The sequence below is a fragment of the Leptomonas pyrrhocoris genome, assembly GCF_001293395.1.
Source record: "Leptomonas pyrrhocoris isolate H10 chromosome Unknown, whole genome shotgun sequence".
In the NCBI taxonomy this organism is placed as follows: domain Eukaryota; phylum Euglenozoa; class Kinetoplastea; order Trypanosomatida; family Trypanosomatidae; genus Leptomonas; species Leptomonas pyrrhocoris.
In genome coordinates this window covers 1-16,001 of record NW_015438381.1, presented here as the reverse complement: position 1 = coordinate 16,001, position 16,001 = coordinate 1, and the positions used below count along the sequence as shown (strand labels likewise).

The window sequence follows — 16,001 nt, the reverse complement described above, 5'->3', positions numbered from 1 at the left end:
TCACAAGCTGACAACACACGTAGAAAGAAGTAGAGAGAGTCAGCAATACTCATGTTAATGAAAGAAGTAAGAAACCACTCCACGGAAGAATGGAGAGAGCTGTTCCAGCTCTTGCAGTTGTGACCCCCTGCGGAGAAGGAGCCCACGACACCACAAAGTGTGGAACACGCCGATATGCTCATGAAAGTCCGATACGAAAGAAAAAATGAAAGAGACTTTGCGCTCACCGCGGAAGCACCAAAGGATTCAGTCGATCAAAAGACGCCTGATCACGTTCACATGGAAGCCGACGCCGTAAGGAAAAGCACCTTCGTTGACGCGAAACTTGCAGTTGTGTCCGGGAGCAACTGGACCGTCACCGTCGGGGCGGGTGCCAATATACACATAGCACCCAGGAACCACTGCCTGGTACTCCGAGAAGTCCTCCACACCAAAGCCCGGATGATCGAGGGCTTGATAGTTGTCGCCCACCACATCATGCGCGGCCTGTACAGCAATTTCGTACGCCTTTGGGTCGTTGTAGGTCACGATGTTCGGCTCCAGCCAGCTCAGCTCGTACTCTGCACCGTGGGCCTTCGCGATGCCCGCAACAATCTCCTCCATCAAGCCGGGCACACGGGCCTGCACATCGCGGTCGAGGCACCGCAGCGTACCGCGCATATGCACCGTGTCAGGAATGACGTTGTACGCACCACCACCACCGTTGATCTGCGTGACGCTCAGCACAGGTGCATGCAATGCGCACACGCGACGCGAGATGATGGTCTGCAGGTTGCAGATCACCTCCGCGGACACGACAACAGGGTCGATGCACAGCTCCGGCTGCGAGGCGTGACCACCGGCGCCGCGGATCACAATGTCGAAGTCGTTGCACGCGCCGTAGAGCGTTCCCGGGCGGGTCGAAATGATACCTGTGGGGTACTCAGCAGCAACGTGCAATCCGAAAATCATGGACACACCATCCAACACGCCAAGGCTCACCAGCTGCTTCGCACCGCTCGGAATCACCTCCTCCGCGTGCTGGAAGATGAAGCGCACCGTCCCGCGGATGCGGTCGTGCATCTGGCACAGCACCTTCACCGCGCCGAGCAGCATCGCCGTGTGCGTGTCGTGGCCGCACGCGTGCATCACGCCGGGCCGCTTGGAGCTGAAAGGCTCGCCGCTCTCCTCTTGCAGCGGCAGCGCGTCCATGTCCGCCCGGAGCGCGTACATCGGGCCCTCGCCAGCGCCACCCTTCAGGTCAGCCACCACGCTGTTTGGCGTCAGGCGGCGGATGTCCAGCGGCGCAGGCATCTTGCCGAGGATGTCCGCCACATAGTCGGCGGTGGGCTGCTCCTCGTATGCAACGTACGGGTTTTCGTGGATGTGGCGGCGCCACTGCACAACCTCGGGAATTACGGCGTGCACCAATTCAGCGGCAAGAGAGCCCATGTTGACGATAGAAGTGTATTGGTGGGGTTGAATTTCAAAAGGGTGTTTGCAGTGGTAAGAGGGATGATGCTCAATGTCGCAGAGCTGAGATGGCGAAAGCGAGAGAGAGCAAGAAAGAAAAAATGAAAGGAGGTAGAGGAAAAGAGAGAAGAACAGAGAAGGAAAAAAAATTAAGCGGAGGGAAATCGAAGCGACGGTATCATTGAGTGGCGAGTCCTGGGTGCTTGTAACGGACTGCGTCAACGAGTACGTTAACATCTGAGTTCTTCACTGCTCTCTCTAACAACCAGGACACGAAAAAACTCGTGTTTTCTATTTCAAGTCAGGTTTCCAGTACTCGACGCTTCCAGCATCATCGTTGCTCATTTTCCCGCCCTTCACATTGAAAAGAAGAAAATAAAAAGCCTCCTCAGTCTTTTGGAGTAGGAGAAGCACTATGAAGGCAGCTAGAAACGCAATGTCCCTTTTAGAGAATGCCGTGAGATCGGCCTTCGTTGCCGCCTTGCGGTTGTTAAGGGACCCAATTAAGTTATGAGCACTAAGGATTTAAAACAACAACGTATGCGACATCATAAGGCGCTTGCCACTAAGAAGAACGTGACGGTAAACGAGGAAAGCGCTAGTGAACGCTTCACAATGCTCTTGTGGCGGCTGTTGCTAACAGCCCCCGTTCGTCTTTCCATCTCCGTATCCGAGCCTGCTCCATGTTACGTGCTTTCTACAATAGAAGTACCTCGTCTGTAAAGCCATTAACAATAAAAAAGAATAAAGTGCCGTGCCACAGCTCGCAACACGACCTTTAGTTACTGAAAACGTGGTGAAACGGTTTCGTCAATCACGAGAACCGATTTATGTGTTTCCCGGCGCACGCTTTTCTTTCGGGAATTTAGTCCATCATAAGCTTCATAATAGTCCCCACGTGCATTTTGACGCCGTTCTGTAATGCGGACTCCTCAACTTTGAATTTGGAGCTGTGCTCCGCGTACGTGGAGCCGAACACCTCGTCGCGGATACCAATCAGCGAGAAGCAGCCTGGAATCACGGCAACGTACTCCGAGAAGTCCTCCACGCCAAACATGGGTTCGGACTTCACGACAAATTTGTCCACGCCAACTATTTCTTCTGCAACGCTCTTTGCCACTTTCGTACGCCTTTGGGTCGTTGTAGGTCACGATGTTCGGCTCCAGCCAGCTCAGCTCGTACTCTGCACCGTGGGCCTTCGCGATGCCCGCAACAATCTCCTCCATCAAGCCGGGCACACGGGCCTGCACATCGCGGTCGAGGCACCGCAGCGTACCGCGCATATGCACCGTGTCAGGAATGACGTTGTACGCACCACCACCACCGTTGATCTGCGTGACGCTCAGCACAGGTGCATGCAATGCGCACACGCGACGCGAGATGATGGTCTGCAGGTTGCAGATCACCTCCGCGGACACGACAACAGGGTCGATGCACAGCTCCGGCTGCGAGGCGTGACCACCGGCGCCGCGGATCACAATGTCGAAGTCGTTGCACGCGCCGTAGAGCGTTCCCGGGCGGGTCGAAATGATACCTGTGGGGTACTCAGCAGCAACGTGCAATCCGAAAATCATGGACACACCATCCAACACGCCAAGGCTCACCAGCTGCTTCGCACCGCTCGGAATCACCTCCTCCGCGTGCTGGAAGATGAAGCGCACCGTCCCGCGGATGCGGTCGTGCATCTGGCACAGCACCTTCACCGCGCCGAGCAGCATCGCCGTGTGCGTGTCGTGGCCGCACGCGTGCATCACGCCGGGCCGCTTGGAGCTGAAAGGCTCGCCGCTCTCCTCTTGCAGCGGCAGCGCGTCCATGTCCGCCCGGAGCGCGTACATCGGGCCCTCGCCAGCGCCACCCTTCAGGTCAGCCACCACGCTGTTTGGCGTCAGGCGGCGGATGTCCAGCGGCGCAGGCATCTTGCCGAGGATGTCCGCCACATAGTCGGCGGTGGGCTGCTCCTCGTATGCAACGTACGGGTTTTCGTGGATGTGGCGGCGCCACTGCACAACCTTCATTCCTCACTGCGTCGATAAGAGGGCGGGCTGATTGCATTGTGTTCAATCAAAAGATTCGATAATGTTGTAACTACACGCTGTAATCGAGAAAAAAATAACGGTGTCAAGATGGAAGTCTGAGAAGCTGATGAGTAAACAGAGCTGAGCAACGACAGTTGTGCTCACGTCAAAACCATATAGGAAGTAACAAAAAATAGAGAAATTTGATGGAATGATGAATAGTTGTCTGCAAACTCTAACGACAATAAAGAGAACCTTATGCCATTAGGGTCTTTTCGTTCCCGTTACGCGCGCTGTTGACAACAGTTGATCTGGCACAATATGAAGAATAATGATGATCCTAACAATAAACGCGTCGTCAGAGGGGAATTCTGCAGTTCAGATCATTCAATAACGCAGTCAGAAATCGAAGTATAGCCTGGCTGCGTCCCAACCTAAGACCTAACTCGACATAACACGTTACGCATCTTGAACTATGAATGCCTTATGGGATTTGTTAACACACTGGGAGAATAAAGGAAGTATCTGTAAAATTTAGTGAAACCAAAAAGAGAAGCTGTGGTGCAAACGTCCGATTGCCGGTTTACTTTCGGCGGCGAGCCCGACGGCGCTTATTCTGCTGCAACGCTTTCTTGGAGAAGCGCGCGTCCGCGTCGCGGATTTCCTCCGACCCCCAGCGTCGCAGCTGTGCCTCCGTGGCAGGCGTTTTGCGGTTGCGCTTGTACCAGTCACGAACGGTGGCAGCCAACGAGTCATGATGATCGTCTGGGGAGCGGCCAAAACGTAGCGGAGGCGTTTCTGGTGCTTCGAGCGTCCCGTGACGATACATCTCCCTCCACTTTTCAAGGTAGTCGTACTTTGACTTGCGTGTCGGTCCATGTCCGATAAGCTCCACTGCGTTCTCCTCCTTGTTCTTGAGTACGTCGACAAGAGCATCGGTCTTGCTTGCAGCCTCGTCCTGCAGCTGCGAATAAAAGACGTTGTCCGACTCGAGGGCAACTTCGTCGTCACTTTTGTACGGTGCGAGGGAGTCCCGCTGCTCGCCCTGCCAAACCAACTCCGCAGAGGGCGACACAGCCTGTACCATTTCACTTGCCGGCTTTGCAGTCCCATCGTCGTAGCGGTGCTGCGGGTAGGACCGCCAATCGGCCAACTCGCCTGGTGTGGAGGCGTTACTCTCCTCAATGTCGAGCTGGTCACCAGCCACGCGCACTGCCTTGCCAGCCTCGGAGAACTCCGGAACAGCAGCCTTGCCATCTAAGACGGCTTGGAATTCCTTCTTGACGAGAGCCCGTTCGCGCCACAAACGCACGCCCCACCCTTCTGGGCCGCCGCCGTCCTTGGGGTATGCGAGCTCCCCACCGTCTAGGGCCCACAGGCCACCTGCCACTTCGCCCTCCTCCTTGCGGATCTTGGGAAGCAGCTTCTGTTTGTGCAATGCCGGTACATCAGCTGGTGTTTTGAAAACAGAGTCGATGCCCATCCGTGCGAGTGCCGCGTTCTTCTCCTCAAAGGTTTCGCCTCTCGGCGTGCCATCCGCGTTCTCCTCCGCAAATAACTCGTGCTTACTGATGGTGTTCTTCTTCCACTCTTCCCACCACGCCAGTGTGGTGTTGACTGGGACGGGTAGAGGCTGAGCGACCGCCGCCGCCTCGCTCTCGGTGGGCGGCGACGGAGTTGGAGACGGTTGTAAAGGGAAGTCCACACCCTCCTGCTTGCGCGCGAGATACTCTTCTCGAGCCTGCATGATTCGGCGGGCACGCCGCTTCATATCGCGTTTGTACCCCGCCGCGTTGTTTACACGGACAATCTTCTTGAGGAGCGACGCACGTACCGGAATGCGCGCATTTTCCATGGCCTCGAGGTAATGCAGAGCGCGTGCCGCCCCGCCCTCCTCGCCCGACGAAAGGTGCATAAAGATCAGGCACTCGTACGTGCGGCGACTAGGCACGAGATCTTCTTGAAGGACCATCTGCTGGAACAGCTTCTCGGCCTCGTCGATGCGCTGCTGGTGCGCCAATAAGGCAATGTAGCACTCGTAGCTGTACACGTCCTTCTTGAGGTGCCACTCATCAAAAGTGTTTGTCCATATTTTGTTCGCTTGCTCCTCAAATTTACCAATCGCGGTGGCGTTGTCAGCCAGGTGCTCGACACTGAGGATGGCGGTCTGGCAGCACAGCCGCAGTAGGGCGTTCACGAAGGGAGTTTGCATCTCCCACCCTCGCCGGACGACCAGCTCGTAAATCCCGAAGCAGGTATCCATGCGATCTAGCCAGCTCGCGTAAATGTCCGTTTTCGCCTCTTTCATCTGCTCGTAGTTGGCACGGATAAGGTGCTGCACGTGCGCTTGAATGGCCCAGGAGAGGTGCATTAAATTGACGGGAATGCGCTCATCGCGCATCTTGGCCAGATACTTCTCCACGCTTTCGACGTCCCCCACCACTTGGGCAGAGCGAATGAGGTTCAGGTACGTCGTCGCGTTCCACGGTATTCCCATCAAGTCCATTTTTTGTGCCAGCTCCTCGCAGCGGAGCCGCATCTCGGGAACAGGGCTCTGACTCAGTGAGAACATGAGGGCGTCGTAGTGGGGCCGCGCTGCAATGTAGCCGTAGACGTTTTCCATCTGATCAAAAAGCTGCACCGATTCGGCCAACGAATTCATCTGCGAGGTATCTTTGCCCAGCGCACGCAGTTGCAGCGCAAAAGTCACCTCGTTTGGCTCAATATTGGCGTACATCTTCATGTTATCAATGATGTGCGACACTGCGGGGTAATCGCGCGCATTGTGGAAGGCGCGCATAAGCTCGTGCCAGTTTCCAATACGAGGCGTTATGCCATTGCTCTTCATCTCTTCCACAAGCGCCATCGACTCGTTCGCGTTTCCGTTGGACGAGAAGTGTTGCATGAGAGATTTGTACATTTCCGCGTTTGGGCCGAGTCCGACCTCGCTGGCGAAGCGAAAAATGGCGCGCGCAGCTTCATAATAATGTTGCCGTGAAAGGGCCGACAGCGCTACCACGAGACCTTCCTCAGTGAGGTCCAGTCCTGCTCCAGCAAGAATAACACTCAACTCCTTGCTCGCATTGGTTCTCTCCGATTCATCATCGAGGTAGGCGATGGGAATGTTTGTTTCCCTCGAGAACTGCTCTACAGCCATTATCGGTCGGGTCTCCGTTTCCTCTGCCGCAGTCAAATCTTTGATGTCATCCTCAAGGGCATCGTACTTCTGTGAAGCAGTGAGCAGAGGCTGTGGCTGCTGAAGCTGATGCCCGTTTCCTGCGTTCAGGGCCGCGTACGTGGAGGAGAAGCGTCCAGATCGAGGAACGTTGGAGGGAGGAGAGCTGACAAGGCGATCACCAAATTCGAGCAGCTGCTGCATCGCTACATCGTTCTTTTCCACAGAAGAGACGGTGTCGTCGTACTCCTCCTCTGCCGGGAACTGCCACGCGTACGCCCAGCGCTCGATTGTGTCATCCCATTTCCCCTGCACAGGAGGGCGGTAATCCGCAGGGAGAGTACCTTTTCGGTACATCTCTATCTCCATCTCCTTCGCGCTGGGACCCATGGCCACAGAACCTTTCAGCGCGACCTGCTTGAGGGCCTGCGCGTAAGGAGAGAGCGCCTTTGACAACGTCTTCCGTGATGAGAAAAGCATCTTTAGACGTAGATTAAGAACAACAACAATAAATGCATATAATGACTTTTCTGTTCAGCAACGACGTGTAAAAAAAAAAAGAGTTCAGCGTAGACGGAAGAGAAAAGAAGAACGGAAAGCTAACTTCAACTTCGCATAGAAGAGAGTTGATAGAAGGAGTAATTCCCACACTGTTACTCATACATATGCGCGACAAAAGAAACTCTCAGAAAGAGACTAAAATACTTTTGCCCTCTCATTCTTTCTTTCAATAAAATGCCTGTCAAAGTTCACAACAATTATGTCGTCCCCACAATCTCTGAAGCTCGAATGCGGTGACATGGAGCTGTTCTTCTTCTTCCTTGTATTCTCTATTTGCATATTACTTATTTTAGAACGATAGCTTTACGTTCACCGAAGAAAGCGATCAATCGTTCTTTTTTTCCTCCACAGTCTTCTCCGCAGCACTCTTCTCCTCGGCCTCGCGCTGCTGCTGTGAAGCGAAATCTAATCCGGAACTAAAGACGATCTTCATCAGCCAGTTTGTTGACGCGGTGAGACCGAGGCCGAGAATACCAAAGATCCAAACGTGCACGTTCTTTGGCATCGAGCAGACGAACATCAACCACACAACAAAAAGCGCCAGCATGATGACATTAAAGCTAATCCAAACCACAGGGGACAGAGAAGACCCAGGAGTTAAGATGTGATTAAGCATGCGCGCCATGAGCGGCAGACTCTCCTCGCCCTCCTCCTGCGGCTTGACTTCTTCAGCTTCATTTGACCGGCTCATCTTCTACGAAGCAACAGCTAGTTCCTAGAGTGTTGCAGAATTGTCTGCACACCACGTGTGATGAGACACACAAAAAGACGAAACAAGGGAATCAAAGAAAAGGAGAGAAGAGGAAACCCAGACAAAAATGAAAGAAAGTGACGGTCGCCAACGGGGTCGACATTAGTTTAAACGCATGCGTCCTTCAGGCACGGGACAGGAAACGATATCGAAAAGCACGTTCTGGGGTTGATAGTGAACCCGTCGGCTTCCATTTAGAAATTGAGGGAGTAGGCACAATTAAACGAAGACCTCGTTTTATTTTGAATCTCACAGAGGAAGAAAACTGCTGTTTTTGTTGCTGTACCCTTTTCGGTGTGGAGAAAAGGAAAGAAAGACGGTCGGTTGGGCCAGTTGCTTGCATTGGCAAGAAAAAAAACTTAAACGAATCGTCAACGACACTGATATCAAAATACGACCCGCCAGCTGATCTGCCGTCACGGAAGAGAAACCTGTATCTTTCCGTGCCAAGGGGAGGAAAACTCCAAGCACTGCGGCGACAACCAACTCAGGTGAAAATATTTGATGAGAAGCGAGGCGTCAGCAACGCTCAGGCCCGCAGCGGGAACTTCAACAGAGGAGACGAGCTTGAAACTTGTCTCGTTGCCTCCGCCGAAGAAACTCGCAATCGTCGACGCCTGGTTGGCTGACCGCCATATCTTGATCTCGTTCATCGACTCATCGATTGTGGCGATGTCAAGCGTCACGATGTTGCCGCTGTACGCCACACCGAGAACAGGCGCCTTGTGAGCCTTGAAGGACGAAACGAAGGTGGCAGTTTTCACGTTATACACCACCACACTGCCATCATGCCGGCCAATAGCGAGGTGGTTTTGGCTTGGCTGAAGAGAAACGTTGGGCAGCGACTCGAGAGAAAGCCGCAGCAGTTGTGAGACCGAAGCGCTGAGAATGGACGCCTCGTCTTTTGTTCGTGCGGAGTTGTCGCTCAGTCCGCTCATAAAAATTTCTGCAATGGCGCCAAATGCGCAGTAGGCTTCGTAAGGGAAGTTCTTGACGAGATGGGAAAGAAAGACGATGATGTACGGTCGGTACGACACCTGACTTTGGAATGTACGCAAAATGACTGTGGAGAGAAATTCCTGCGGATCGTGCGCGACAAGCCGTTCAAGAGCCTCGAGGGAAGCTTGCTTGATCGCTTCGTTCCTGCCGTTAAAGGCTTCGTTGACCAATGTTTTGACAAAAACCTGAAACTCCTCACCACCATTTACGACGCGAGCTACCTCGTAGCTCTCTACCAGGCCCAGAAGAAGCGCTGACTTGGAGAGGAACACGTAGTCGTCCTGGAATGCCGCCAGCAGACTTCGCAAAGTTTCGGCGAGGACATCGCGTAGGTAACAGCATAAATCGGTGTCATCTTTGATGTTATAATCCGAACGCTGCGCTGCTACGCTGGACACGATAAGTAGCGCCGAGATAGCTTTTTCGCGCCGCTGCGCATCACTTTTCACGGGAACACCGTTTTCCACTGCTTGGTCGGCAAGAGCAACGGCCGATCGCGCCTTCAACGTGCCCATTAGGGAGCGCATGCTGTCAACGGTGCTTTTGGAGATTAGCATCTGAAGAGCATACCTGAACGACGCTGATATGGATCGGCTCAGCGTGTAGAAGCGGGAAAGAAATAGCTGCACGGCATCAGCCTGTCGATGAGCGTCGTGCGTACTGTATTTGAGGAGCTTTGTGTTCAGTGATCGGATTGTGGTGAGAATAGCAGCCGCACTCACGGCATCAGAGGTGCGGCTCAGCAGCGCGCACAACATGAGGATGGCGCACCAGACGCATTCTTGCGTTTGCACCGGTGCGACAAGAAGACCCACGTCGTCCAAGGCTTCTCCGAAATTATCCGTTGTGGGAACGACCGCAGAGCAGCTTTCGCCAAGGCAGCGCAGGATCAGACTGATTGCGGAAATGTACTCTGCAGATGGCTGCAGCTGCTGCTGCTGCCCTGCGTCGAAAACGCTCACAAGAAGGTTGACGTTCACATTCACCGCGTAATGCTGTCCTCCAGCGAAAGCAAATTTGAGAATCTTCGTTGCCGAGGACCAGTGATACTCGAGGAGGTTGTCGAAGTGGCGATCCAGTGCGCCCTGGTGCGAACGAAACGCCCGCTCCAACCGGCATGTGGGTATGTGCCACAAGTTGCTGGAGGCGTCAGAGAAGAGAAACATGTACTCCAAATCACGGTCAAGCAAACACGACGTGAGCGGCCGGGAGGGAGAAGACATGGTTCGTGAGACGGCTGCGTTGTCGCCAGCGTGAAAGCACACCGTGCCCATCTCGGTGGAAATGCTCACAAATAACGTGTCATCCGCTTCATTCATTTTGGGAAGCCACAACAACTTGTCAACAACACCGCAGTGCGCGACGCGAACCCAAGAGCGTACTTTCCCGTCTACAAAGACGCAAATGTCGCCGTCATTGAAGCCGAGAACACACGCATATACCTTCTCGCGTGCTTCATAGGCAAGGCAGCTTGTTACGTCATGTGGGTGGTCTTGATGCGCGATGCACACCGTGCCGCGCTCGCCGTACAAAGATAGGTGACACTCGCCATTGCTGAAAAGGCACACAATGCCGTAGCTCTCGCGGATGGGAACAACTTCGAGCAGCAGTACATCCGTCAAAGTGGACGACGCGGAGAATTTGCGCCCGCCTCGAGTCTCAACTGCTTCAAAATTGCTCTCGTCTACCGCCGACTGAAGGAGTGCGGTGTCTCGCGCTAGCGGCGTGCCAGTGCGCCAGCATAAAAAGCTCCCGCTTTCCGCGCTTCCTAAACGGCAGGAAATCACGCTTGGTAGCGCAACCTGTCCCGAGACTACAACCTCTCGGATTGTGGACGTTTCAAAATTCATGACCACGTCGTAAAGCAGGCAACGCGCGTCGCTTCGGAGAACATAGAGGCGACATCCTTCCTCTGTGCGCTTCCAGAGCGCTGACCCAAAGGCGGCAGTTAGCTCATTTTTGAGCGCAGCGGTAGAGCTCAGCGTGGCGTCGTACCATGAAGAGAACGAAATGGCGTCAGGGTACACAACGGCTAATGCGCAGACACCTTCCCATTCGTGAACGTACAGGTTGGAAGGAACATGACTCCCGGGTGTTCTACTTTCGTCGTCCGTAAGAAGGAGAGTATAGTCTTCCCTTTTAAGTTTTGCATCGTGTGAGTCGCACCGCAGGACATTGAGAACGTAGCTATCAACGTGTGCGATGAAAAAAACCTGCGGCGTTAATCGACCGGCAGAATACGCAGCCACTGCGCCTATGCTATTGATACCGCTCGCACCGCGGTAAGAAACCACGTCCGCGTTTTCCGCGCAGACGGAAATGACTGATATGTTCTCTGTTGAAACGCAAATGCAGGTCGAGCTTTTCGGAGAGGAGCACCAGTGACAAGTATGATTGCTTTGGAGCCGCATCGACTTGCCAAAGATCTCCGTACGATCCGCGCTGACGAAAATTGCGCCTAGATAGCCAGCATCCGTTCCCACAAGTAATGTGCTGTCGATAAAGTCAACGAAGCTCGCGACGCCGTCAGCGGAAAGCTGTATTTCAGTTGAATTTCCTAGCTCTGGCAGCTCTGCAACTACACCATCAGCAAAGTCCTTCACTTCTTCATCGATCAAAGCGCTCAGCACCTGACCACCACCAGTGTGCCGGAAGAAAAAAGTGCCGAGAGCGATAAGCTCATTACCTGTGAAGCGATACAGAAAGCTGCTCGAGCCTGCACAAACACATACGAGGTCGCTCCCATTTTCGATGATTCGATACTCCTTCGAGGTAAAAGTAGTGCTACTTAATTCTAGCGCAAGCTTGAGCTGCTTGCTCTCTTTTGACTTAGAACGCAAAGGCAGAAAAACCTCCATTGCAATAAAACCTGGAAAAGAATGGTGCAAGCAAGTAGTGCAGAAAAAAAAAAAAGAAAAAGAGGGTCAAGATAAGAGAGAAATAGGAGTAGTGAAAAAAAAGGTACTTCGTTCGATGACTTCTTACGGCTTTGGTAAGTTTCCTTTAAAGAACAGATGGACAACATTAGCAAGTCATGGAGGTTCATTCGTTTCAAAATTTGATTTCGGCAACCGATAACAAAACTGCTTGCGCTTCTGCCAGTTCCTTTTTTTTTTTAAAGCTTAACACGATGCTGCAGCTACGAGGAAAATAAGGAAACCCAACCGATAATAATATCAAATGCGACCGTAGAGACGATGGTGCTCAGACAACAACGATGACAAGAAATAGACGGTGAAAGTAGCAGAGAAACCAACAACCAGAATAGAATTCATGATGATCTGGATTGAGTGTTGAGTTCATTTGTCAGCTCCACGATCCGTTTCACCAACACAGCTTTCTCGCGTGCTAGTGTTTCAACGTCGTGAAAGGCGTCTGTTTCCAATCCACCCATTACACTTTCGGGAGCTGCCGTGAGCTTTCTGTTAGCAGAGTCTGAAGGGGTGTTGTGCATAAAAACGTTGGATATTTTGGTGAAACCTTGCAGAGAATCGACAAGGTTGTCGATGCTCAGCTTCAGCGGTCGCAGAGGTTCAACGCTGCTCTGTCGACACTCATACAAAGTGTAAAGAACTCGTACGATTCCATCGTTGCTGGTAATTTTCGTGAAGTGAAAAAGTATGTTGGGCCCACGTGGGTTGATACTGGATGCTTGTATCGCTCTCTGAGTGTCTTCATAGGACAATTTGTGCGCAGGAGCTTCACAAATTGTCAAAAACCCGAGCTTCATAAGACCAGACGGAGTCTCCATCGAGTCCACCGCAGTCGCGCCAAGAATCACGACCTCACTCTTCTCAGCATTTTCCTGCCTATCAGTCAATTCGTGCGCACTTTGTCGCAATCCGTAAAGATAGTGAATATGTTTAAAGCCAGGTGAACAAGCATAGGCGGCACTGACAAATTGCGCAAGTGGTGTTCCGCTGATGAACACTCGGTCTGCAGCGCTCATGCTCGGTGTTGCCACGCTTTCTTCCGTGCAAAACTATGAGGTATTAGAAAAGATTAAATAAGACGAGCCAGATAGGAGAGAAACTCAGAACTCCAAAGACCAACATAGGTGGATCAGCCACAGTGTTTTAAGCGAGAGAAGACACAGATTGCACACTTCACCTGTGCGCACTGAGGTATTAAAAAGATACGTCACAACACAGATACAAAAGCAGCAATTAAACAGCACCGAAAAAACCGAGACTATTAAGCTGCTTGAAACAGACGCGAAGTTTCGGCACTGCACCTCTCATAATAGCCTTCAGATAAAGCAGCAATTGATTTTCGTTATTATTATTATGAGTGAGTTTTTTGTAAGTGATTGCTCACAGGCTGAAAAGACTAATCATCACCACAAGCGTTCTCGTTGGAGTCACCTTTACTGTCGATTACGCAAGTCAGACTTAAAGTTTGTGATATCCTACACAGCAGCCAGGAATTTTGACAAAATCATCGAATTCGAGACATCGCTTGTCCGGGCAGCATTTCCAGTACTTATAGGTGTCCCAGAACACAGGTCCGTCTTTGTGGTAGTGGCACGAAATTTCTGTGTTCTCCGCAACAACAAATTCCTTGGTGCAGCCAAAATTTCGGCACCTTGCTTTTCCGTCAACAACTTGCTGCGGTTCGTTGTGCATGAACGACGCACCTTCAAACTCACGCGGTCCTGTCGTTCTCTTGCCATCATGCATTCCTGACGGAGCGGACGCGGTTTGATTCAGCTGCTCAGCAGAGAGAGGAACGTTCGTAATCTCTTCCTTCGGAAAGCTGAAGGGCTTGTTTGCAGTGCTGTGGCGAGTGATACTGCAAGTGGGAATCTTCTGGAACGACTCCCAGTCACAAGCCTTCTTGTTTTCACAGCAGCCCCAGTGCTTTTCCAAATCGTGAAAGACTGGACCTTTGGTGTGGCAGTGGCAGGATGTATCCGTGTTGTCGTCTTCCTTATAGTACTGATTACAGCCGAAATTCGTGCAGCGCAACTCGCCATCGTGATTCTGTTTCACCTTCTCAGGGACGTTGTGAAGCACATAAACGTCGTTGTAGTCGGACATGCATTTCGAAACCACATCTTGCGGCTTCAGAAAAAGACCGCCACATTTCATGCACACGTCTTGTGCGGCAAGGTCAATGTCACGCTTTGCTTTGAGTGTTTTGAGGAAAAACAGTTGCAGTCGTTCGCATGGTCCCTCCATCCACGATGCAGGGACCTCAATCTTGAGCTTAAATGCCTCTGGTACCTCGTTCACAACACCGCCATCGGCGTCTCGGCCGTTGTAAATAAAATACACTTTCATTTTCAACACGTCGTTGTATCCGCGAAATGCAAAAAATCGTTCTTTCTGAAATAAAAGATTGAGAGTGCACTAGAAAGAGAAAAACGCTATCCCATATAAGCTACGCAGTGAGAGAAAGTTGTTCTTTCGCTTAAGGCTGATGAAAAATACCCGAGTAAGAACAGCACCGACAGCATAGAGAAGTATTTGACACAAGAAGGAGAAGTGTGGAAACGAAGGTAGCGATAGCAAAACCTATCCGCTGCAGGTCATTACATTGAGAGGAGAAAGGGGCGCGCTTTTTGCCGCATCATTGTACACCACGGATATTATTGCTTCCTGTGAAATAAGTAGGGTAAACTCGCTTTTTTGCGGAATGAAAATCGGAGCGTCTTGCTTTCTAATACGACCGAAGAGCTGTATGTATAGTAACTCTTCTGCACAGAAAAACAATCCTACAGCACGCCAAGCCCATGTTTCCAGATTTTGGGGTGTACGGACTTCGATGACCTCGTGCTAAGTGCTTGGATTAATGACAGTAGAAGACTCCATATAGCCTTCATCTTCTGCAGAATACGTCTCATCGAGCTCCTTTAAGTTCAAAGCAGCTTGTCCAATACAGAGAGTGAGACTGAGAAATTAAACACTGGAAGGAGAGGGGGACGACTTTTTTCGCAACACAGAAAAGTGAAAAACCTTATCTGCCGCATGCGCTCCTTTTCGATCAGGCTGACACTGTTGAACACGATGGTGCTTCTGACTGCCGAGAACTCCAAGTCGCTCCCACAGAGCAGATGCCCCATCAAGGCGTCCTCTATCTTCCAATCTGTGTCGTGAAGCATGAGATCATCGGAGCGCTGACGAACCACTGCATCTCGCCCAAGAGCTCCTTCTGCGAGGTGATTGCACCGGCGCCGTGGAAGAGGCAGAGGGCGTGGGCGTGGTGGTGTGTGGCGGGCTCTTCGGGTGCCGGACGCGACGCTGTCTACCGCTGCGGCACCACTCCTCCGAGCCGAGGGGCCAAAGAACGTGCGGCAGCTGCCCACCAAGAAGAAGCAACTGCAGCAGCAACGGCGGCTTCCTGCTGACCGGCGGAGTGTCGCAACGCCGCGTGCTCAACCGTCGGCACACCGCGCCAGCTCTAACGTGATGAGCCCTCCGCTTCCTCGGCGACCGCACGGCAACAGGCACAGGAGACGAGCAGGGGCGAAGAAGGGGTACGAAAGGGAGCTGACTCTTGCCGGGAGTTTCTTGCGGGACGGGGGGACGCCACCACGATAGCGGAGGTGAAAAGAGCACCAGCGCGAAGGAGAGGCATGACACAGTGAGGGCTGCGACAGTTGCGGCGATGTCTGTGCCATATGTGGTGGTGGTCGACTCGAGGGCCTGGCCACGCCGAACATAACACGGCCCTCTGCACGGCATGAGAGCCGGACACTTTACTGAGCGAGCAGGCACGCGAGCACCGTGTACAGGGGGGTAATGGTCCATCTGTGGGCTGTTACCTTGCTGGAGACGTGTGACGATGGCGATTCCCACGGCTTAGGGGTAGCCGCTCTGGGAGTGCTGCGAGTGCGGCCCAAACTGGGGAATCTGCCGCTGTGCACCGTGCGGGGGACGCTGACACTGCTCCGTCTGGTGCGTGTGTGTGGCCTGACGGTGAGTGGCTGCGTGGGGTGTATGGCTGGCCGGGTGTGCTGTGGGGTGAGCGTGCTATAGAGGGCTCTCTGCCTCTGAGTGTGTGGTGCTGCAAGAGACGGAGGGGGCAACATAGCGTATGTACATGG

At 52.7% G+C, this 16,001-nt stretch overlaps 8 protein-coding genes across 8 annotated transcripts; all 8 read right to left on the bottom strand.

The window, feature by feature from the left end:
• Positions 1 to 246: 246 nt before the first annotated feature.
• ABB37_08510 (putative aminoacylase putativeN-acyl-L-amino acid amidohydrolase) lies at positions 247 to 1,517 on the bottom strand (the record flags this gene model as incomplete). The annotated part of the gene is made up of 1 exon (XM_015807548.1): positions 247 to 1,517. Exon 1 carries the CDS (start codon positions 1,429 to 1,431, stop codon positions 247 to 249), a length of 1,185 nt encoding a protein of 394 aa, XP_015653630.1. The 5' UTR covers positions 1,432 to 1,517.
• An 867-nt stretch (positions 1,518 to 2,384) lies between these two features.
• Positions 2,385 to 3,610, bottom strand: ABB37_08509 (putative aminoacylase putativeN-acyl-L-amino acid amidohydrolase; the record flags this gene model as incomplete). Its single annotated transcript, XM_015807547.1, has 1 exon — positions 2,385 to 3,610. Exon 1 carries the CDS (start codon positions 3,465 to 3,467, stop codon positions 2,385 to 2,387), a length of 1,083 nt encoding a protein of 360 aa, XP_015653629.1. The 5' UTR covers positions 3,468 to 3,610.
• A 440-nt stretch (positions 3,611 to 4,050) lies between these two features.
• Positions 4,051 to 7,174, bottom strand: ABB37_08508 (putative mitochondrial hypothetical protein; the record flags this gene model as incomplete). Its single annotated transcript, XM_015807546.1, has 1 exon — positions 4,051 to 7,174. Exon 1 carries the CDS (start codon positions 7,120 to 7,122, stop codon positions 4,051 to 4,053), a length of 3,072 nt encoding a protein of 1,023 aa, XP_015653628.1. The 5' UTR covers positions 7,123 to 7,174.
• A 354-nt stretch (positions 7,175 to 7,528) lies between these two features.
• Positions 7,529 to 7,940, bottom strand: ABB37_08507 (hypothetical protein; the record flags this gene model as incomplete). Its single annotated transcript, XM_015807545.1, has 1 exon — positions 7,529 to 7,940. Exon 1 carries the CDS (start codon positions 7,892 to 7,894, stop codon positions 7,529 to 7,531), a length of 366 nt encoding a protein of 121 aa, XP_015653627.1. The 5' UTR covers positions 7,895 to 7,940.
• A 430-nt stretch (positions 7,941 to 8,370) lies between these two features.
• On the bottom strand, positions 8,371 to 11,811 carry ABB37_08506 (hypothetical protein; the record flags this gene model as incomplete). Its single annotated transcript, XM_015807544.1, has 1 exon — positions 8,371 to 11,811. The coding sequence occupies one exon, from the start codon at positions 11,809 to 11,811 to the stop codon at positions 8,371 to 8,373; it is 3,441 nt and encodes a 1,146-aa protein (XP_015653626.1).
• Positions 11,812 to 12,224: 413 nt separating this feature from the next.
• ABB37_08505 (hypothetical protein) lies at positions 12,225 to 12,937 on the bottom strand (the record flags this gene model as incomplete). Its single annotated transcript, XM_015807543.1, has 1 exon — positions 12,225 to 12,937. The coding sequence occupies exon 1, from the start codon at positions 12,900 to 12,902 to the stop codon at positions 12,225 to 12,227; it is 678 nt and encodes a 225-aa protein (XP_015653625.1). The 5' UTR covers positions 12,903 to 12,937.
• Positions 12,938 to 13,344: 407 nt separating this feature from the next.
• Positions 13,345 to 14,373, bottom strand: ABB37_08504 (hypothetical protein; the record flags this gene model as incomplete). Its single annotated transcript, XM_015807542.1, has 1 exon — positions 13,345 to 14,373. Exon 1 carries the CDS (start codon positions 14,233 to 14,235, stop codon positions 13,345 to 13,347), a length of 891 nt encoding a protein of 296 aa, XP_015653624.1. The 5' UTR covers positions 14,236 to 14,373.
• A 687-nt stretch (positions 14,374 to 15,060) lies between these two features.
• Positions 15,061 to 15,705, bottom strand: ABB37_08503 (hypothetical protein; the record flags this gene model as incomplete). Its single annotated transcript, XM_015807541.1, has 1 exon — positions 15,061 to 15,705. One exon carries the CDS (start codon positions 15,703 to 15,705, stop codon positions 15,061 to 15,063), a length of 645 nt encoding a protein of 214 aa, XP_015653623.1.
• Positions 15,706 to 16,001: the final 296 nt, after the last annotated feature.